General features: G+C 49.0%; 1 protein-coding gene across 1 annotated transcript in view; it reads left to right on the top strand.

Annotated features, from left to right (window-relative positions):
• Nucleotides 1-22,882, top strand: part of PIWIL1 (piwi like RNA-mediated gene silencing 1) — a 414,830-nt gene that overhangs the window by 275,096 nt on the left and 116,852 nt on the right. The window contains exons 12-14 of the mRNA XM_088482106.1: nucleotides 12,262-12,376; nucleotides 14,011-14,198; nucleotides 20,113-20,185. Of these exons, the coding sequence (XP_088338232.1) occupies nucleotides 12,262-12,376; nucleotides 14,011-14,198; nucleotides 20,113-20,185 (376 nt within the window). The remainder of the gene's footprint in view (nucleotides 1-12,261; nucleotides 12,377-14,010; nucleotides 14,199-20,112; nucleotides 20,186-22,882) is intronic.

Here is a 22,882-nt window from a genome sequence, read left to right as displayed (position 1 = left end):
AGAAAGCAGATTCAGAATCAAAAGGCTCTAGAGTCTCTGCCTTATGTTGGAGACCTCCTATTTGGTCCAGAATTGGATAAAATTGTGACTACTTTGGCGACTAACAAGACTGCATTCCTGCCCTCTGCATATAATACTAAGCCGCAGACACCATTCTTTTGGTCCTTTCACTTTCAAGGCAAAGCCAAGGGCCAGTCCTTTCCACAGCAATAGACTTCAGCCAAAGCCTCCAGGCATAGGGCCAAATAAGCCTGGGCTACTAGAAGTCCTCCGGCTAAGTCTGAGGACAAGGCTGACGGGGCGGGCCTCTCCCAGGGGGAGGTTGACTTCTTCAATTAACCCAAGTTTGGCATCAAACCATTTCAGATGTCTGGGTAAGAGAAGTGGTCTCCCACGGAATACGCCTTCTCCTTCCTGAGACGAACCCCCCAACAGTTCTTTTTCACAGGATCTCCATCGGACTCTACCAACGCCCTGCTGCTCCAAAAAACCATTCAGTCCTTATTGAAATCAGGAGCAATAATTCGGGCACCCTCCTCACAACGGGGCAAGAGCTATTATTCTACCCTTTCTTCTTCAGGGTCCATAGGCTCCACAGGGGCACCTTGGGGTGTAGGTGGTGGATCTGGAATCCGGATACCAAGCAGTTAAAAGCTTTCAGCTCCCAGGATGCACCTGTTCACTCTCCCTATACCCTGCCCCCCAGCCAGAGACACCTCAGTTTTGTTGGTGCCCGGGTGGAGTCGGTCACCATTACGCAGGGGGCTGCTTAGGCAGCCCTTGTGCTTTTTATTTTTATGATGTCTTTATTTTACTACTTAGGGCGCATAGCAGCAGTCTGTCCGTGGGACGTCTGCGCTGCCACTCCGTCACCCCTCCGGTGCCGTGATGCCAGTACATAGCTGGGGATCTCAGCGGGCATCCCGGGGTCAGTGCTAGCCAAGGTCCCGTAGGAGGACCCAAACTGCAGCCGGACGCTAAGGGAACAGGCAAGGTGGTGACCCGCGCTGTAGCAGTCATACCGCCGGTCTCAGGGGACAGACTGGAGGGGGTCTCAGGGGACAGACTGGAGGTGCCAAGTGTGGATGCAGGCTTCAGCCACCGCGATCCACTAGACCACCAGGGAACACATGTTGCGGGAACCAGCATCCCGGTGGCTAAATAATCGGCAAGGTGATGTCAGCTTCCCAGTTAAGCGGCCCCTCAGCTCAGGGCGCCATTCCACTGAGGTCTCGCTTCCCTGAGCTGCTCTCCTCCTCCTACCACGCCCTCTGAGGTCTCCGGTGGCCATTTTCTCTAAGGCACAGCCACATCTCTCAGATATATGCAGGGTCCGGTCCCCCTACATACCTCTCCCTGGTATCAGCGTATGTAGCTCTATAGCCTACCAGACACTGAGTCTGTGTAGTTGATTGTAGTGCCAGTCTGCAGTTATGTTATTTCTGCATTATATGTGACTGATGCTAGCACTGCCTGTCTGTTATCTATTCTACTGTCAGCATATATCTTTCCCTTTTTTTCTGACTTTACCCTAACATACAGGTGTATTAAGGGGTTTTCCTGTACCTCATATATAAGTATTTGTGAAGTTTGTCACATACAGTTGGTCGTTGCACTGTGCCATATTTGGGCTGCGTGCTCCTGCAGTTTACCCAAGCATAAGACAGGACCAGTATATTGCATCCTACTAGTATACTACATACACGGTGGTTGCATTATACCCAGTGCTATATTGTGGGCAAGAGCAACAAACAAGCATCTGCACCCACACTGCTATCATGCAGATTATGTGCTACAGGCTTAAGTGAGGAGGATTTGATACAAGATGGACCGGGCCCATCAGACAACTCAGCGCCTGTACCAGAGCCCCCCATGGGCTTAATTTTTTCAGGTTCTTGCCACTATTATGGACCGCCTGGTAGTTTCGGCTGTCATTCCCCCTTTGGGGTTGCCACAACAGGTTCAGGCGATACAGGTTACTCCTGTGCCCCCACCATGTGTAGACGTACTCTCTAAGGCTGGGTACACACGTAAAGATTTTCTGTCCAACCATCCAACTAGTTGATTGGTTGGAATGAAAATTTGTTAACGTATGGGAGTAAATGATGATCAGCAATTTGCTCCTAAATACCAGAAAACAGGTGAAAATGGTCGTTCAGACAAGTTTGTTAAATGTTTGATCTAAACAATTTGCTCAAACAACAGTTTTTGTACATTTTCCGGCGTTTGGGAGCAAATTGCAGATTGTCATTTGCTTTCATACGTTACCAGATTTTCTTTCCAACCATTCAACTAGTTGGATGGTTAGACAGAAAATCTTTACGTGTGTACCCAGCTTTACTCTGTGCAGAGTCGAATGGCTACATCTAATGCCTTTCAAACCATGTTGCAAGGTGAGAAGCCCTTGCCCACTAAGCATACTGTGTTATCATCACAGTCCACGCAAATCTCAGATTCTGAATATCATCTGAGGAGGCAGTAGTTGCTGCTCTCTCTAACCCTGAACTCCCCTCTGGAGGAGGATGAGAGTCTGTCAAAAATTAATATTCCTGCCTTGCTGTCACCAGTGAAGTGGACCTTCCAGTTTGCATAACTATTCCCTCCAGTCCCCCTTCTTCCTCGAGTTCTTCAGAAGTTCAAACAAGACGGAGGCACTGTACTGCAGGTGACTCCAGCTTGGCCCAGACGCTATCTCCAAGTTTAATACAATCACACATCTCTGATGTAATCTCACAGACATGCCTTCCTCATCCGCTATGACGAAACATAAGAAGATCTTCTCGCTGTGACCAAAGAAAGAAGACTACGGCATTCCAACCGCAGGTTAATTCAAATCGGTGTATGAGCTTCACAATAACTAGCATAGTGTTGCCATGTCTACCTATGGGACAGAAAAACAGGCAGGAATGGTAAAAATGTAAGAATGTTTTGAAAAATAGAGTTGTTAATAGTTTATTTTTATCAATTAACAAAATGCAAAGTGAATGAACAGAAGAGAAATCCTAAATAAAATCAATATTTGGTGTGACCACCCTTTGCTTCAAAACGGCATCAATTCTTCCTGGTACACTTGCACAAAGTCAAAGATTTTGTAGGATTATTGTTAGGTGTGTGATTAACCAATCATACCAAACAGGTGATAATGATCTTCATTTTCATATGTAGGTTGAAACAGTCAGTAACTGAAACAGAAACTGCTGTGTAGGAGGCTTAAAAGGTGAGGTTGTGGAAGACAGTCTTGCCATGGTGTATGACCTGTGACATGAAACTGAGTACAGCAGCAAGACACTTTTCTCTTTTTCTGCCAGTCAGTCTTTTTGTCCGTTTTAACGCTATACAGTCTCTTTGTGTACCTTTGGCAGTTAGCCCTTGTATTAACAGGGTGAGGGGTTCACTGTGCCCCAATTACGCCCCACTTATTATCCTTTGGTGTGGCTTTACATTCATTGCACTTTCACCTTATTGCACACATCTGTTGCTACAGCTTCATGTGTGGGAATTGCCTTGGTTTCTACCATGTCCTCCAAGAGCAAGGCACCTGTGGTGGTGGCCAAGCAGGTGGAAGCTCCTGTGTTACGCACATATCTTTTGGTCTCTCCCCGCAGGATCCAGTCCATGCGTGTCTCTGTATCTTGTACTGCACAGATGTGTGCAGCAAGAGGTCCCATTCACAGCTTTCAGCCGGGAGCTGGCTTTGGGTGGCCTCCTTTTTGCAGATTAGGTTATAGCACCCACGCTCCTCCCCTCCCTCCTACGAGGACCCACCTTGCTGATGTTCTGCAGTCTACTCTGCAGCTGTCCACTTTGGAGCAGCTATGGATTAGTCCTCTTTTCCCGTCAGTTCAGGATTTGGCGCCGGTGACCCCTTCCTTCCAGCATCTGCTAGACAAGGACGAACACGGACCATCCAGACGGAAAAGCAGTACCCCCCAGTCTCCTTATGCCTCGGACTAGTAGTTTCCTCAGACCTCTAGGGTCCGTTATTTGAGTTGTGGAGACCTCCGCTATGCGGGATGAAGCCTTGTCTCAAGTGGTTGTAGCCTCTAGATCCAGGGCGTCGGTTTTACAAGTGGCAGAAGTGGGTTCCGGTGATTTATCAGCAAAGTCAGAGCAGTTTGAGGACGTGCTTCTCCCTTCTGCAGCGGACACTGTTACGAGCATCTAATTTTGGCTTCTTTTTGCCGTTCATGAAAAGGTCTAGGACCAGTTTTTCTCCAGGTTCCAGAGTTCTCCCGCCAAGTGCTCTAGGCCCGCAACAAACAACTCTGGGGTGCTAGACAGCCCACCACCAAGCCTGCCTCCTGACAGAGCGGACCTCCACCTTGTACTGTACGTGGGGTGGTTTCTCAGGGCTACCCTATACCCTTTCTAGCGCGTCCTTCAACTCAGTTCTTTCCCACAGGCCTTCCAGTGGTTTCTGGAAAAGCAAGAGCCCTGCTTGAGCACATTATCTCCCTTCTGGTCTCCAGGGTAATTATCTCAATTCATTGAATTCAGAGAAGCATGGGATTCTCAGCCAACTTCTTTTTAGTTCAGAAGCCGGATGGGTCCTTTCGACCAATATTCTCTACCACTCCTTTCGGATTTGCATGGAATCTCTGCGTTCCATCATTCTGGCACTGTAATCGGTGGATTTCATGCCCTCCTGGGGCGTCCAAGATGCCTACTTGTTCCTTTCTGGATCAGTCTCCAGCGCTTCCATTTGGGGTGACCGTTAACAATTTTGGTGCTTGTCATTTGGTTTTACATGGCTCCTCGTGTCTTTATGATAGTCATGGCAGCTCTTTAGCAGAGATGGGGTGTTAGGATTTTCCCCTACCTGGACGATCTCCAGATGTTCTCTGGGAACATAGGGCCTGATTCAGAGCTGAGTGCTCTGACCAGAGCGCTCGCTCTGAATCAGGGCCCTCCTACCTGTTTTTGGAGCGTTCTCATGGACGCTCGCATAGCTGTGGGTTACCACCCACAGCTTGTGCGAGCGTCCATGATGATGGTCGCGATGGTCAAAGACCATCGCGACCATCAGGCTTGCGACGAGACCCTGCGGTAGGGTCTCGCTGCCGCAAGCCCAGGAGTGATTTTGGCTCTATCAGAGCCAAAGTCACTCCCACTGACATCATTACTGATGTCAGTGGGGCCGGACTCAGACGGTAGGCCGGCACGCCCACCAAAGGGGGCGTGCTATCAGTCACCATCGACAGCACGCCCCCTTTGGTGCGAGACCCCGAGCGACGTATTTCTCGTCGTTCGCCGGGTCTCGCGCATGCGCCAAACATCGACCCGCTTGCGAGCAAACTTTCCTCGCGAGCGGGTCTGAATGACCCCCATATTCCTTTGGAAATAGATCCTCTCTAGTCTATCATCAATTGGAGAAATTTAATTCTGTCTCAGCAGATGCTCTGCCTGGGGTCCTTCCTGGCCTCCACTGTTCAGAGGGTCTTCCTTCAGGCGGGCAGGCTTCAAGACGAGGCGTTAGATGCACTTTTTCTTGCATCGTCGCCGAGTGTACATTCACTCCTACATGCGGATCCCGGGCTCACTTGTCTCAACCTTTAACTGGGTAGAGTATGCTCAGTTTTCCTCCCTGCCACTTGAGAGGGTTTTGACACGATGAAACAGATTCTATCTGCAGATCAGAACGCAGACCATCATCCTCTCTCGGGAGGTCTTGCTCTCCCTCTATTTGTGCCCCTTCAAGAAGCATGGGTAATCCCCCCCACCCCCCTTCCTAGCCCTTCTCGGCATCCCTCCTTATCGGGCATTTCTTTTCAGGAGTTAAGCAGGCTCCGAAGAAAAAAAAAATCTTTTCTACTTCAGGGTCCATAGGGGGTCCACAGGGTTGACCTTGGGGTATAGCTGGATCTGGATCCACGGGCACCACGCAGTTAAAGCTTTGCTGCTCCCAGGATGCACTTGGGTCCGTCCTCCTCTTTACCCCGCTCCCGAGCCACAGCACCTCAGTTTTAGCTGGTGCCCGGCCGGAGTCGGGTCACCCTGGAGCAGTGGGGCTGCATAAGCAGCCCCTAAGCTTTATTTTAATTTTTTTTAAAGAAGATTTTATTATTTTATTTTTTTACTATCTTCAGGGCGGCAGCATAAGACTGTCCATCTGGACGTCCATGCTGCCGCTCCAACAAGCCCCGCTGGCACTGCGACGCCGGTACTGATCCGGGGATCGCAGCGGGACCCCGGAGTCAGTGCTAGCGTGGCTCTGGGACCTCCCACAGACTGCTGCCGGACTCAAGGGGCCAGGTAAGCCGCGTGCAGCGCTGTCAGCGCTGCACGCGGGGGAAGTTATGCAGTCTTTATGCCGCCGGTCTCTGGGGACAGACCGGCAGGGCTAGTAGCGGCGGCGGGCTCCCCCCTCTGTGGATTACCCCGCGTGTCCGCTGGACCACCAGGGTGTAAGGCCGGCAGGGAACGGCGTCCTGGGGTTCCATACAAGCAGGGGAGGCAGACTTCCATGCTTGAGCGGCTCCTCCCCTCAGCCCAGCGCGCCTTCTCTCAAGCGTGTTGGCGTCGCTGGGCTGTGCTCTCTCGGCCACTCCTCCTCAGAGCTCTCCGGCGGCCATCTTCCCAGGCAGCAACGCAGAGCTCCCAGGCAGGCTTCCAGTGGACCGGTCCCCCTGCATACCTCTCCCCTGATCAGGACAGTGTTCGCAGCACTATAGCCCTCCCAGACACTGTATCTGGGAGGTTGATTGTAGCTGAAGGTGCAGTGAATATATCTTCCTGCATGGTATGTGACTATTGCTAGTGCTGCTGTCTGTGCTTTTTCTACTTACTGTCAGCGTTTTACCTATCCCTTTCCTTCTCCTACGGCCCGCAGGTGCGTGGGGGAGGGGTGTTCTTTCTGTGTACCTCACTTATATAGATCTACGTATTTGTGAGGTCCGTCACATACAGCGGTGTGCTACTCTGTACCAGATTGTGGGCTGTTTGTGTTGCATACTTGGGAGTGCGTGGGTGTTATACGCCTTACCTCGTTTCGGTGAGACACTTTTATTGCAAAAAAGTTTGTGTCATGTCTGATGAGGAGAATGAGCGCTCCGTGGCTCCTGTGTTGGTTTCCTGCCAACGCTGTTCGGCAGGAGTTGACGGGGCGGATTTGTCTCAGGACGGTCTGTGTGGACGGTGCCAGTTGGTACCTGGACCTTCTAAACCCCCGGTGGCGCAGGATCCTCCGTGGGCGATGTTTACGCAAGTGCTGGCGTCGATCGCGGACCGACTTGCGGTCCCAACTGTGGCCCCTTATAGGGCGTTGCCCCAGCCTACCATCCCCCGTTCCCCGGGTGTGACGCGTCTGGTACAGTCTCCTCCCGGGTCTCAGACTGTGGGTCCTTATGCGGGTTTGCCGGTCTACGTGCAATCCCCCACGGTGCCGCAGCAGTCGATGGTACCTTTTCAGGGCTATCCTCAGGCAGTACCCCCGCCTTGGGTGGACGTCCTCTCCAGCTCTGTTCAGAGCCTGGCGGCTTCGTCATCGGCTTTTCAATCTATGTTGCACAGTGATTTGCCCCCTCGGGCGTCCAAGCGTTCCGTTCCGGCTTCGCTGGCGGCTCAGTTCACGGACACGGGGAGATCCATGAAGACTCTGACTCGGATGCCGGGGCCCAGGAGGTGGAGGCTAAGTCTTCCATTAATGTGCCGGCATTGGTTAGGGCGGTGTGGGCCATCCTTCACATTGAGGAGGATGTGCCGGCCCCTAGGTCAAAGTACCCAAATTTTAAAAAGGCCAAAGTAGCTTCGACGGTTTTTCCCCTGTCCGATCAGTTGACGGATCATATGGCAGGGGCCTGGCAGTTGCCCAGCAAGAGGTTCCAACCGCAGAAGCGGTTGGCTTCGAACTATCCGTTTCCGGAGGCTCATTGCAGGAAGTGGGAAACTCCTCCCGCGGTGGATTCCCACGTTACCCGCTTAATTAAAAGCGCTACGCTGCCTTTGCCGTCAATCTCCTCCCTGAAAGATCCCACGGACAGGAAGGTGGAGACTTGTTTGAAGTCTATCTACTCTCTCTCGGGGGCGGTGGCCCGTCCGTCCATGGCCATCTCTTGGGTGGCTAAGGCCATCGAGAGCTGGGCCAATGCTTTGGAGGATACCTTTCCGGAAGATGCTCCGGAGATCCAGAGAGCGTTGATAGGTCAAATGAGGGATGCGGCTTCCTACATTGGGGAAGCATCGTTAGATGCATGCCTGCTGACCTCTCGGGTGTGGGCTGCAGCTGTGTCGGCGCGTTGGTACTTGTGGCTGAGGTCTTGGAGAGCTGACGCTGACTCCTAAAAGGGGCTGGAGGCCTTACCTTTTAATGGGGAGTTGCTTTTTGGTCCAGACTTGGACAAAATTGTGGACACTCTGGCTAAATCTAAATCAGCCTTCCTCCCTTCGGCTTCTGCACCTACCAAGGTTCGGAGCTCTGCTTTTCAGTCCTTTCGGGTTCAGGGCAAGGTCAAAGGTCAGTCCTTCCCGAGGCAGTCGACGACCAAGGCCGCTTCTAAGCCCAAGAAACAGGCCTGGAGTGCCAGGCGCCCTTCTTCCAAGCAGGAAGGTAAACCTTCTGCCTGATGGGATGGGCCTCCCTCTGGGGGACCCCAGAGTGGGAGGCCGACTTCTTCTATTTGCCCAGTGCTGGCACAATACCACCACGGATGCCTGGGTTCGAGAAGGGGTCTCCCAGGGGTACACCCTGTCTTTTCGGCACAGACTGCCCCACCAGTTTTTCTGCACAAGTCCTTCTCAGGATACGACCAAGTCCTTACAGATTCAGGAAGCTATAGAGTCCTTGCTGACAGCAGGGGTCATTGTTCCCGTTCCTCAATTACAACGAGGGACGGGGTACTATTCTTCTCTGTTTCTGGTGCGGAAACCCAATGGTTCTCATCGCCCTATCCTCAACTTGAAGTCTCTGAACAAATTCCTCAGAGTTCCCAAGTTCAGGATGGAAACGTTACATTCCATCATTCTGGCGATGGAACCCGGGGATTACATGGTGTCCCTTGATATCCAGGACGCCTACCTCCATGTTCCGATAGCACCTTCGCACCAGCGGTATCTGAGGTTCGCTATCCTTCAACACCATTATCAGTTCCGGGCGCTACCCTTTGGTCTCTCCACGGCACCGAGGGTGTTCACGAAGATTATGGCAGTCATGGCTGCACATCTTCGGAACCAGAATGTACGGCTGCTGCCATATCTGGACGACCTCCTGTTGCTGGCGAGCTCCCCGGAGGTACTGCTTCAACATCTCCACCTGACGATCGCTTGCCTGCAAGCGCACGGGTGGCTAATAAATTGGAAAAAGTCCTCCCTGATTCCATCTCAGCGGATGGTTCATTTGGGAGCCCTGTTGGATTCTCGTCAGCAAAGGATCTTCCTGACCCCGGAGAAGGTCTCCTCCCTGCAGCTGAGGATACACAGTTGCCTGAGCAGTTGCCGCCTGTCGGTCCATTCGGCTATGAGAGTTCTGGGCTCCATGGTGTCAACATTCGACATGGTGGAATTTGCCCAGTTCCATTCCCGGCCCCTGCAGTGGCTGATTCTATCGGAATGGAACGGGTTACCTCACCGGATCCGCTCTCAGTTGCTGGTGTTGTCCCCGGAGGTTCGGCAGTCTTTGGCTTGGTGGCTTCAAACAGCTCATCTGGTCGAGGGGCGCCCCTTTTGGATCCCGGACTGGGTCCTGCTCATGACGGATGCCAGTCTTCGGGGTTTGGGGGCAGTGACCGGCTCGTTGTCTCTTCAGGGTCGTTGGTCTGCGGAAGAAGCTCTTCTTCCCATCAACATTCTGGAACTGCGGGCAGTATACCGGGCCCTGCAGTCATCCGGTCACGCTCTTCACGGAAGGGCGGTTCAGGTGCAGTCCGACAACGCCACCACAGTGGCGTATATCAACCACCAAGGAGGAACTCGCAGTCGGGCTGCGATGTCGGAGGTGTCTCGCATCCTTGCTTGGGCGGAGTGTCACATTCCACTGATCTCGGCAGTCTTCATTCCCGGATTCCTCAATTGGGAGGCTGACTTCCTCAGCCGTCACGACGTGCAACCCGGGGAATGGTCGCTTCACCCAGAGGTGTTTCAGCTACTCGTGGACAGGTGGGGGCTGCCGGAGCTGGACTTGATGGCCTCCCGTCACAATCACAAGTTGCCCGTTTACGGGTCAAGGACAAGAGACGCAGGCGCCTGTCTGGTAGACGCGCTGTCGGTGAAATGGACGTTTCACCTGGCGTATCTGTTTCCTCCGATATCCTTACTTCCTCGGGTTCTGCGGAAATTCAAGCAGGACGGCGGCACGCTCGTGCTGGTGGCTCCGGCGTGGCCCAGACGTCCTTGGTACTCCGATCTGAGGTGTCTCTCCATCGACGCTCCGTACCTTCTTCCTCAGCGTCGGGACCTGTTGTCTCAAGGGCCCTGCCTTTACCCGGATCTGGGTCGGCTGTCTTTGACGGCGTGGCTCTTGAGACAGCCGTCTTGAGGTCTCGGGGCTTCTCCAGTTCGGTTATTGGTACCATGCTCAGGGCACGCAAGCCTGCTTCAGCACGGATTTATCACAGGGTGTGGCACACTTACTTTCAGTGGTGTGAGTCCAGACATTATGATCCTCAGGTGTTCCGAGTTTCTAGGATCTTGGAATTTCTTCAATCAGGATTGGACCTCGGCTTACGCCTTGCATCTCTGAAGGTTCATGTGTCCGCATTGTCCGTGTGGTTTCAACGGCGGATTGCAATGCTGCCGGATGTTCACACCTTTTTCCAGGGTGTTCTCAGGATCCAGCCTCCCTTTGTGCCTCCTGTGGCTCCTTGGGACTTGGCGGTGGTTCTGCGGGTCCTGCAGGGCCCTCCTTTTGAGCCTCTTGAGTCAGTGGAGCTCAAGTGGCTGACGTTCAAGACCGTTTTTCTCCTGGCAATTGCTTCTGCCAGGAGGGTGTCAGAGTTGGGGGCACTTTCCTGTCGCCCCCCTTTTCTGATTTTTCACCAGGACAGAGCGGTGCTCCGCACTCGTACTGAGTTTTTGCCCAAAGTGGTTTCCAAGTTCCACATTAATCAGGAGCTTGTCGTGCCAGCTTTTCAGTCACTTGATCTTTCCGCTGGTGAGGCTTCCTTAGATGTAGTCCGTGCACTTAGAATCTACTTGGACCGGACTGCTTCGATAAGGAAGTCGGATTCTTTGTTTGTCCTCTTTGGTTTTCACAAGAGGGGTTGGCCTGCCAACAAACAGACTCTAGCCCGTTGGCTTTGTTCTGTTATTATTGAGGCTTATATGCAGGAGGGTTTACCTGTTCCAGCCTCTGTTAAGGCTCATTCCACTCGTTCTTGGGCTGCTAGACGTGGCGCCTCAGCTGTGTAAGGCGGCCACTTGGTCTTCCATTCAAACGCCGGGTACTCCTTTCAGCACAGGAGCGTCCCCGCCCTTAGTTGAACTGCTTTGGGACATCCCCAAGGTCAACCCTGTGGACCCTGAGGTAGAAAATAAGAGATATGGTAAGAACTTACCTTTGTTATCTCTGTTTCTACGAAGTCCATAGGGTCCACAGGGCGCCCGCCCTGACGCACCTGGCTTCCTATGGGCTGTGTGGCTGGTCACCGGTTTTCTGTCTCCCATATCTGTGAGTATGGTTTCTTGTGTGTTCCAGTCTTCCTTCTCTCTGTTTAGTCTCCTCCTCCGGCCTTGGCTGCTTACCAACTGAGGTGCTGTTGCTCGGGGGTGGGGTATAGAGGAGGATGGACCCAAGTGTATCCTGGGAGCAGCAAAGCTTTAACTGCGTGGTGCCTGTGGATCCAGATCCAGCTATACCCCAAGGTCAACCCTGTGGACCCTATGGACTTCGTAGAAACAGAGATAACAAAGGTAAGTTCTTACCATATCTCTTGTTATCATGTATCCTATGTGTATTTGCCTGAAAACAGAGATTTTTTTTCGGGCAAATGAGACTTCCATACAGCAGCTGTATGGAAGACAGTATAGCTAGCACTGGGTCAATATACATTTTATTAACTTGTACATGACTTTTAATAATATAGATGAAACTCGTAAATGCGAGAAGAGTGGGAAGTAGGTACAATTTCCCACTCTTCCTGCCTGCTGCACGATAAACCCACCAAAGTGTGTCCACCCCCTGAAGTTTTTACGGTTCACAGGTGCAAGAGGTCGTGTATACAACTATTGTATTATATAATGCTCCAACAACAGTACATTGTTTTTATTTAAGAACCAGTTCAAATAATACTGTATCTCTTTCCTGATTTTTGTTTTGTGGGGTTTTTTTAGGGATGAAAATGTTCAGAAAGAACTTCGGGACTGGGGTCTAAACTTTGACACTAAACTCCTATCTTTTGGTGCAAGAGTTGCTCCTCCAGAAAAAATTTTGCTATCAAATAGAACAGTATGTACTACATTTTTTATATGTGTTCTTAATGTACCTGTATTTCATATTATATGCAATTAAAAATGTGTGCATTATATTTAAACTTGAATTTCAAAATTCTAGCCAGTTCATGTTAAATTAATGCACTTCATATACACCATAATGCAAATACATATTATCATGGTCTTCAAGCGGAAGCAAAAGTTATACACTTTCATATCTTCTAAAACAATAGATGAGACAGATTTTGTTTAAAATAGCAAGACAGCATTACAGTATACTGGAATTTTCCTCTTTGAGCACAATTTTATATGTTTGTGGTTCTGTTTCTAGACAAGGTTCAAAACAAAAAGCATGTTAGTGCTCCAGGTACAAAACAAACAGACAATACCTAATTATGCATCTTTTTACCATATCAATGTAATAAATTGTATAGGGGAATGGGATTTTTAACATCCTCTTGAAATGGAAAAGATTCAGACCTCATTCAGAGTCGGTCGTAAGCGGCTGCTCGGTTGTACGCATCCGATGTTTCCAAACGAGACCTTGCGATCCAAAATGCTGTCGATCGTATGGCTTACGAGCAGGAAGTGGCTTCCGAGAGTTGATTGACATGAAAGGCAGTTTGTGGGTGTTAACGGGGGGGGGTGGTCTAAAAATGCAGGTGTTCCTCACCGTTTTAAGGGCGTTTTAGGGGCGTACATAATTTACCTGCTACAACCGACATAGAAGGCTGGAAGTAGTAAAACGTCACTCTGCGAGCAGGTTAGAGGCCTGGCTGATCGTACAGCTTGAGGTTGGGTATGTGCTCTCTCAAGCCCCCAGAGTACAATCGATACTATCGAATGTTACTGATGTTAGGAGTGATGTTTCTATTTTGAGCCACACAATGCAAGCAGCTAATAATCGTTTGTTGTAGCTAAAAACACCGCTAATTGGCATGTAATTGATTCAGCTGCGTTTGCATTAGCGAATAATAAGAATAAATACATTTCATGGGGATAGCTTATTCTATGCGGTTTTTTGTTAATTTTTGGTGTAATTTGCACACAACACAAGCGGCCGCAACCATCAGAAGAAAATTAACATACAGCGACTGACAATGACTGACTCGATCGCTAGCTGCTATCACTCGCTAGCTAGTGGAGGTGCATTGTTCACGTATGGGCGTCACTTTGATTGCGACCGACCGGCCGTGCGATCGCTTCCTTTTTCAGTTTTGCGGTCGTTAGGCGTACGAACGAGCGGCCGCTTACGACCGACTCTGAATTAGGTCCTCTATGTATTCGTCAGAATAGGGGCAACTTCGTCTTTGTGAAGACTCTTATCCACAGAGCGCTGTGTATTAGGTTACATATTGCTGGCCATACATTTATGCTGTATCAATCTATAATATTTATGTTAAGAAGTTAGTTCTTCAAGTTCTTGTCTTTCAAAAACCTAGAGCTGCCAAATCTTTCCCATATTAATATAAAGTTTGGCAGTCTGAAAGCAAGTCATTTCCAATGAATCATGCTTTGAAAAGTTTTAATATGAGCCATCCCACTTTGTAATTCAACGTTTAAACAGTAAATGCAGTGTTCCTTTTTGTTGAATTAAAGGCTGTGAGGGTAGCTGTTCATGCTTTCATTTTATAATCTTTGTTTTTGTAGGCTGACTACAATCCACAATTTGCAGATTGGTCTAGAGAAATAAAAGGACCTAGCCTAATCCATGTGAAACATCTGGATAATTGGTTGTTGATATACACACGAAGGAACTACGATGCTGCCAATGCTCTTACACAGAACCTTTTTAAGGTGTCACAGCAAATGGGGATTAGAATGAACAAGGCAGTTATGTAAGTAAAATATATTTATATTGTTGTTGTTTAAAACCTATTTTTCATTAAAGTCTTTCAAGGAGTACTGTGGATTTTTTTTATATCCTGTCATAAAACTTATTTGTTTCTTTTCAACTTTCTTTTGGGAGCACTGCTATCACAGGGTGTAATGACTGGTACATGAGCTGTACTCGCTAATGACTAAACAAAACTGAATTAGTTGTGCACTCTGGCATTAGGCTGCCATTGTGAGCGATACTTAAGGACAGGTATTATACTTTTATTTTTCTCTTATGTATATTTACTATTCTGAGCTGTCAATGTATACTCAGGGAGGAGATCGAGCCTGCAGACTTCTCGCCTCTTTCCTGATCAATTTGGGATCCGTAGAGGGAAGATGCATCAGTTTTGTTTAATTGTTAATAATGAAGTTTCCATTTCCCTTAAATAGTATGTCGTAGTGTATAGAGACCAATTTGCTCCCTACACACTTCACCCTACTAGTTTCTATTTCGATGTACGTGTGTCTCTATAAGTCCGTCTTGGTGTTTTAATAGAGCCCTGTCCCAAGACTTTTCTTTCCTCTTTTTCACATCTACGTATACAGTAGTCACCTGAAGAAAATGATTTACTTAACACGTATTTATGTTTAGAACTACAGATGTGTCCACATACATCTATTCTCCATGCGCTACAAGTTGCGTTACACATAGTACATGAGCGCCGTGCGACCCTGTAGCGCCGAGCATAATCTTGTGCAACCTTTTCCCTTAACATGCATCTTTTCTACTTCAGGGTCCATAGGGTATCCACAGGATACCTTGGGGTATAGGCGATGGCAGCAGACATCGGGCACCTCAGAGTTTTCAGCCTCCCAGGATGCACTGGGGTCCCTCTCAAATACCCCGCCCCCCGAGCCAAGGCATCTCGGTTTCATAGGTTTCCCTGCTCGGAGTCGAATCACCTTTTCAGAGGGGGGCTATAGAACAGCCCCAGAAGTTTTTTGACAAGGCAGCTTTGCTGCGCTGCTATGAGCGGACAGCAGGACAAGCTAATTAGAGGTCCCTGTTGCCGCTCCATCACCTCGCCTGGCCAGGACGCAGGTACTGAGCCGGGGATCCTGGCGGATACTTGGGGTTAGTGCAGGTAATGTATTTCTGCATTGTGTGTGACTGGAGCTTATTCAGACCCAGTCGTTAGTGCAACATTGCCCATGTCCTCCTTGAAGGATGTTACAGATCGCAAGGTGGAAATATGCCTAAAATCCATTTATTCTCTTGCTGGATAGGCTTCCAGACTGCTATGGCCGTGTGCTGGGTAGCAGGAGCCATGGAGCGCTGGGCAGATAACTTCGAGACGTCTCTGGACATTGACTCTTCAGCTGAGCAGGTGGAAGTTAGTAGGCAATCTCAGAGGCTCAGCCACTTACATTAATGAGGCAGCCTTAGATATAGGTCTCCTCACTTCCAGAATCTCCTCAGCAGCAGTAGCGGCTCGCCACTCCCTGTGGTTGCGCTCTTGGAAAGCGGATGCAGATTCCAAGAAGGGATTGTAATGCTTGCCTTTTAATTGACAGGTCCTGTTTGGCCCTGATCTGGACAAAATTGTGGCCACGCTGGCAGCAGCTAAATCTGCGTGTCTGCCATCGGCTGCAGTCCCATCAGATTCTGGTACTTCGTCCTTTCGGCCCTATAGGGCCCAGGGTAAGTCCAAGATACCATCCTTTCCAATACAGTCAGGGACCAAGAAATCTGCCAAGCCAAAGAAGCAGGCTTGGAGTACAAGACGTCCTTCTCCCAAGTCGGACGCTAAGCCTTCAGCCTGACGGGATGGGCCACCCCTTGGGGGACCCCAGAGTGGGAGGCTTACTTCTTCAGTTCGCCCATCGCTGGTTTCTGACTACCACGGACACTTGGGTAAGAGAAGTGGTCTCTCGGGGGTACGCCCTCCCAGCCGGTTTTTCACCACAGGCCTTCAGTCAGATCAGGACAAGGCCCTGGAACTCCAGAAAGTGTTACACTTTATGCTCCAGGCTGGAGTTACAGTGCCTGTTCCGTTACCCCAGAGGGGAACGGGATATTACTCCAATCTCTTTCTGGTACAGAAACCCAATGGGTCTTACTGGTCCATCCTCAAGTCCCTCAACAAGTCTTTGAGGGTTCCTCGGTTCAGGATGGAGACCCTGCGTTCCATTATAGTGGCAATGGAGCCTGGGGATTTTATGGTGTCGTTGGACATTCAGGATGCCTACCTGCATATCCCTATTATCTCAGCACACCAGTGATTCCTCGGGTTTGGTGTTCAATCAACATTTCCAGTTTCAGGCACTGCCCTTTGGTCTGGCCACAGTGCCTCGAGTGTTAACCAAAGTCATGGCGGCCCACCTGCGGATGCAGGGAGTCCGCTTGTTACCCTCTGTGGACAACCTTCTGTTGTTAGCAGGGTCTCCAGAGATACTTCAGTGCCATCTACAACTGACAATATCTGTGTTGCAGAATCACAGCTGGTTGATAAACTGGAAGAAGTCCTCCCTGGTTCCCTCACAGAGGATGCTCCATCTCGGCGCCCGGTTGGACTCCCAACAACAGAGGATCTTTGTGACGGAGGAATAGATCTCTGCATTACAGGCAAAGGTACGCAGTTGCCTTCAAAGTCGCCGAGTGGTCTGTGTGTCAGCAATGAGGTTACTGGGCTCCATGGTGTCGATATTCAACATGGTGGAATATGCCCAGTTTCACTCCAGACCTCTGCAGAAATTGATCCTCTCCAGATGGAATGGGTTGCCCCATCGGATAAAGACACAGACAGAAGCCCCTTTTGGGTTGCGGACTGGGTCCTTCTGACAACGGACGCCATTCTCCGGGGCTGGGGAGCAATAACAGGTCCACACTTGTTCCATGGAAGGTGGACACCAGCAGAATCTGCGCTTCCAATCAACATATTGGAACTTGAGCTCTCCAGCAGGCAAGACATGTTCTCCACAGAAATCATGTGCAGGTACAGTCGGACAAAGCCACCACGGTGGCTTACATAAACCGCCAAGGAGGAATCCGAAGTCAGGCGGAACTGACTGAGGTGTCCCGCATTCTGGCCTGTGCGGAGGGCAATCTCCCAGCCATCTCGGCAGTGTTCATACCAGGAGTCCTCAACTGGGAAGCAGACTTCCTCAGCCATCAAGACGTGCATCCAGGGGAATGGTCTATTCACCAGGAGGTGTTTCAACTCCTAGTGAACAGGTGGGGCCTTCCAGAGATGGTCCTCATGGCCTCCCGACACAACAACAAGCTGCCTGTGTACGGGTCAAGAACAAGAGACAAGGAGGCTCTTCTGGTAGGCGCTTTGTCGGTCCGGTGGACATTCCAGTTTGCATACCTCTTCCCTCCCTTCTTCATCGAGTGCTTCGAAAATTCAAGTAAGAAGGAGGCACGCTCCTGTTGATAGCTCCAGCGTGGCCCAGACATCACTGGTACTCAGATCTTCTGAGTCTCTCCATTGACACTCCGATGCTGTTGCCTCAACGTCCGGATCTGTTGTCTCAAGGTCCTTACCATTACCCGGACCTGGGTCGTCTGTCTTTGACAGCGTGGCTGTTGAGACAGCCCTTTTAAGGTCCAGGGGGTTTTCCAGCTTTGTAGTTAACACCATTCTCAGAGCTCGGAAGCCTGCATCATCAAGAATTTACCACAGAGTGTAGCATACTTGCTTTGAGTGGTGTCACCCTAGAGGCTATGATCCCCAGGTGTTTAGGATATCCAGGGTTTTGGCTTTCCTACAGGCAGGCTTAGATCACGATCTTCGCCTTGCTTCCTTGAAGGTGCAAGTTTCTGCCCTGTCAGTGTGGTTTCAGGGTAGGATTGCTACTTTTCCTGATGTCCGCACCTTTATGCAAGGTGTACTTCGCATTCAGCCTCCCTTTGTCCCTCCAGAGGCTCCTTGGGATTTGGCTGTGGTCCTGAGGGCTCTCCAAGGACCACCATTTGAACCACTTGGCTCAGTGGATTTAAAATGGCTTACAGCTAAGACTGTGCTTCTTCTGGTCATTGCTTCGGCCAGAAGGGTGTCCGATATGGGGGCTCTCATGTCGCCCTCCCTTTCTGATTTTTCATAGAGACAGGGCGGTGCTTTGCACTCGCCCTGGTTTCCTACCTAAGGTGGTATCTAGTTTCCACATCAATTAGGAAATTATAGTGCCGGCCTTAATTCCCCAGACCTCAGCTGGTGAGGCCTCCTTGGATGTGGTACGTGCTCTAAGGCAGTGGTTCCCAAACTGTGTGCCGCGGCACCCTGGGGTGCTTTGGGACACTTGCAGGGGTGCCTCAAGTTGGTGGTCCAGCACCAAATCAAATTTTTTTATGGTCAATGTAATGTAAATATGTGGACAAACAAAAATGCAAACCTGTCCACCACCACATAACTGACCCTAAGGATGACAGGCAAGCACCGTTTACTTCACTTTACTACTTCACTGAATTTTTAAAAAAAATTCTCAATAACAAACATTTGGCTTGGGGGTGCCGTGCATACAATGCTGATGCACTAGAGCGCCGTGATTCAAAAAAGTTTCGGAACCACTGGTCTAAGGATTTATGTAGACTGTACCAATTAATTTCGGAAGTCGGACTCCTTGTTTGTCCTCTATGGTTCCCGTAAGAAGGGTTGGCCTGCCACTACGCAAACTTTGGCAGGATGGATTCGCATGGCGATTTCTGAGGCTTACATTCATGAGGGCCTGTCTGTACCATCCTCTCTTAAAGCTCACTCTACTCGGTCTGTGGGTCCTTCATGGGCAGCTCGCCGTGGTGCCTCTGCAGTTCAGCTGTGCAAGGCAGCCATACCTTTGTGAGGTATTATATATTTGATACCTTCGCCTCTCAGGATGCTTCCTTAGGGCGGCGGATTCTCCTTTCTGCACAGGAGCGTCCCCACCCTTAAAGGATACTGCTTTGGGATATCCCCAAGGTATCCTGTGGATACCCTATGGACTCTGAAGTAGAAAATATGAGATATGGTAAGAACTTACCCTTGTTATTTATTTATTATTTATTTATTAACAGTTTCTTATATAGCGCAGCAAATTCCATTGCGCTTTACAATTTGAATCAGCATTAACATTATACTGGGTTGTAAAAGACATACATACATAACATACATAAGGGTAAGAGGGCCCTGCTCGCAAGCTTACAATCTATATCTGTTATCTCTATTTCTACGAAGTCCATAGGGTTCCACAGGACTCCCGCCCTGTCGCACCTGTACTGCAGATGGGCTTTGATCTTATCACCAGTTTTTCCTTCTCCTGGTGAGAATGTGATTCTTTTGTGTTCCAGACTTTCTTCTCTCTTTCTTCTCTTCCGGCCTATGGCTTGTAACTGAGATGCCTTGGCTCGGGGGCGGGGTATAGGAGAGGGACCCCAGTGCATCCTGGGAGGCTGAAAACTTAACTCTGAGGTGCCCGATGTCTGCCGCCATAGCCTATACCCCAAGGTATCCTGTGGAACCCTATGGTCTTCATAGAAATAGAGATTACAAGGGTAAGTACTTACCATATCTCATATTTATTTGCAAAATGCAAATAGGACGCAGAACCAGCTTATGCTGATCACAATATGCGGCATGCCTATATTCTGTGTGCGTCTGTTATATCTACATGCGAAATGCTACGTACATTGCCAGTTTTTGTGACACTAACGTAGCATTTCGCATGCAGATACAGCAGCAGTCGCGGACAGAATATAGTCATGCTGCATATCATTTTAATCAGCATAAACTGCATTTAAGACGCATAATCAGCTAATAAGACACATTTTAAGGGAAAATGTTGCACAAAAATACGCTCAGCGCTACAGAGTCGTGGTATGAACACGCAAGGAGGCTAGATGTATGTGGCCACTTCTGTATATTATTAATAATTGGCCTATGTTTATTTTTTTAGGATTGAAGTAGATGACAGCACTGATGCATATATAAAAGTGCTACAGCAAAAGGTTCAATCTGATACACAGATGGTATGTATGAATAAGAAAATATAAATTTTATTGTAATGTAAAGAAAGAAAGGCCTATATAGAAGCAAAGGGTCAGGTCTTTATTTCTACCCATTTCTTTTTGACCACTTAACTGGCTAATATTTTTTTTAAAAACGCCCCCTAAATTGTCGGGGGGTTTTTTTATTAGCAAATTATGGATATTAGAGCTATTTAAACATTATTCAATATAATTCTTTTAACAAACATGTTAAATCACGTTTAAATAGCGATTAATGACATAATGTGAAAATAAGTAAAATTACCATTTTAGGGACGTTATGTGAAAAAAAAAAAAATACTGTAGTCCATATGTATGTATATACATATAGCTATATATGTATTATATATATAATATATATATATTGTGGTAGAAGCACTGGAGAAGTCTGGGATGGCATATATGTGTGTCCCATATTCCTATCATATGTGTTTTAAAAACCCCAGGAAAAGTCTGTTATACCAGACAGACCAGAAGTGTCGGCTTTTGGTAAAAGCCGGATAATGGGTTCTAGGGGTGTGGATGTGAGAAGAGACGGGAGGGCTCCATCCACAGGCCATTCCAGGTGTTGGGTCTTTCAGTCTGAGAGCAGGCTGATTAGTAGTTGCACCTGGAAGTGGCTCAGATAAGCTGTGTAAAGGTGCATACACACACAACGATTTTTTGAACGATTATCGTTAAACAATATCGTTTAACGATAATCGTTTGAAAAAAATCGTTCACTTTCTGAGTCAAACAATGAACGATTATTGTTCATGTGCGTTCACGTTTGTAGTTTGTAGTTCAGTCAGACTTGTCAACTCAACGATTTTCATCAAGTTAATATGCAAAAATCGTTTGTAGTTCATAAAAATCGTTCATTACATTTAAATGAACATAGTAAATTAACAACTTTAGTAAACGATTTTAGTTAATTTTTTCAAGGGAGAAAATCGTTTACTAAAATCGTTCATTAACTCAATCGTTGTGTGTGTATGCAGCTTTAGGTTTTGGTTGAGTGTCTCACATACCCTGGGGAAGAACAGACACTGAGGTTTGTTCAGAGACACTGTTATTGTGCTGTGTTTGTGGTAAGGCAGTAGGCCCTGTCACTTGTAGAGAGGGAATAACCTGTCTAGTTCGTGCCCAGACGGGCTAGGATTTATTTTTATGTTTTGTTTATTTTGTTGTTTATTTTGCACAATAAAACTGGTTCCGACCAGCTTGCACGAAAATCCTGGACTGGTGTGCTGTTTCCTGGCTGCTGTGTGTAAGGAGGTGTCCATCTACTCCAGGAGAGAGACCCCCCTACCCCGACTATATCACAATAAATATATATATATATACACACACACGCTGCATATATACAGAGTGTGTGTTTGTATATATATATATATATATGTGTGTGTGTGTGTGTGTGTGTGTGTGTATATATGTCTCTCACATAGACTTCCCGATCACTGTGTCCAGCAGTGATTGTTACAGAGGCAGAGCTAAAGCTGGAAGAAGGTGGTAAGGTGCCTATGGCTGATGCCATGCCTGGAGGAGGGGGGGGGGGGGACACAAGCGTGCGCGCTGGTAGGTGGGGGCGGGGGGTGGCCGAGAACAAAGCAGCTGTGTCAGGTGGAGGGGGCCGAGGACAGTAGCAGCAGGGAGGGGGGCTAAGGACAAAGCAGCAGCCACGGCAATCCTGTGGCCAGCAGGTCCCTTGATGTAGACGGCTGCTGGAAGATTAGCTTTCTGCAGCTGCCTACTGGGTATTTCTGACTGGTCGCATCAGATGCGACCATGTCAGGGAAAGCCCAGTTTGGTGTGGTCGCATCTGATGTGACCATGCCAGGCAAGTGGTTAAATACTGAAACATGATTGGCTAAAATGAATTTCTTCTTCAGGGTCCATAGGACTCCACAGGAGAGACAATGGGGTGTAGGTGGTACCTAGAGGACCGGACAAAGCTTTTCAATTCCAGGATGCTCCGTTCCTTCCCCCTATACTCCGCACACAGCCTGAGGGCAACTCAGTTTCGTTGGTGTCCGGCAGGAGCTGGATCACCATTTTTAACAGCCCGAGCTTATTTTTATGATTTATTTTTTTTACTTCTGAGCAGCAGCACCAGACAGTCTCTTGGACGTCTGCACTGCTGCTCCATCACCCCTCCGCGGCACCGTGACACCAGCCCTTGGCTAGGTACTCGCGGCGGGGCTCTGAGGGGACTAGCTAGCTGGCTCCCCGTACCCCAGACTGCAGTCCAGAATCCAGGGGACAGGTATGGCGGATCCCCGCGTCTTTGTACAGTCTTGTCTCCGGTCTCAAGAGACAGACAGGAAACGCTGATGTGGACACTGGTTCGCCCCCGACTCAACTAGACCACCGGGACACATATATTACTGGAGCAGAGGCATATTTTACATGCCATGGGACTCTGTGGTTAACGTCATCAAGGGGAAAAGGCGCTCTCCCTGCAGCCCCTCCCCCAGTCCAGGGCGCCATTCCACTGCGGTCTTGGTGTTCCCTGGGCTGCTCCTCCTTCACCTTCCGCCCCCCCCAGAGACGCGCGACAGCCATTTTCTGCAAGCAGGTCTCCGAGGACGCTGGGTACAGTCTCCCTGTATACCAATCCCACGGTCCAGGTCAGTATATCCTACTAGCCACTGTGGTTTATGTAGTTTATTTTAGTGCCCAGTGTAAACATGTAATGTT

This window comes from Taudactylus pleione, unplaced genomic scaffold (assembly GCF_031769625.1).
Source record: "Taudactylus pleione unplaced genomic scaffold, aTauple2 ptg000282l, whole genome shotgun sequence".
NCBI classification, from domain to species: domain Eukaryota; kingdom Metazoa; phylum Chordata; class Amphibia; order Anura; family Myobatrachidae; genus Taudactylus; species Taudactylus pleione.
This window is presented reverse-complemented; position numbering and strand designations above follow the sequence as displayed.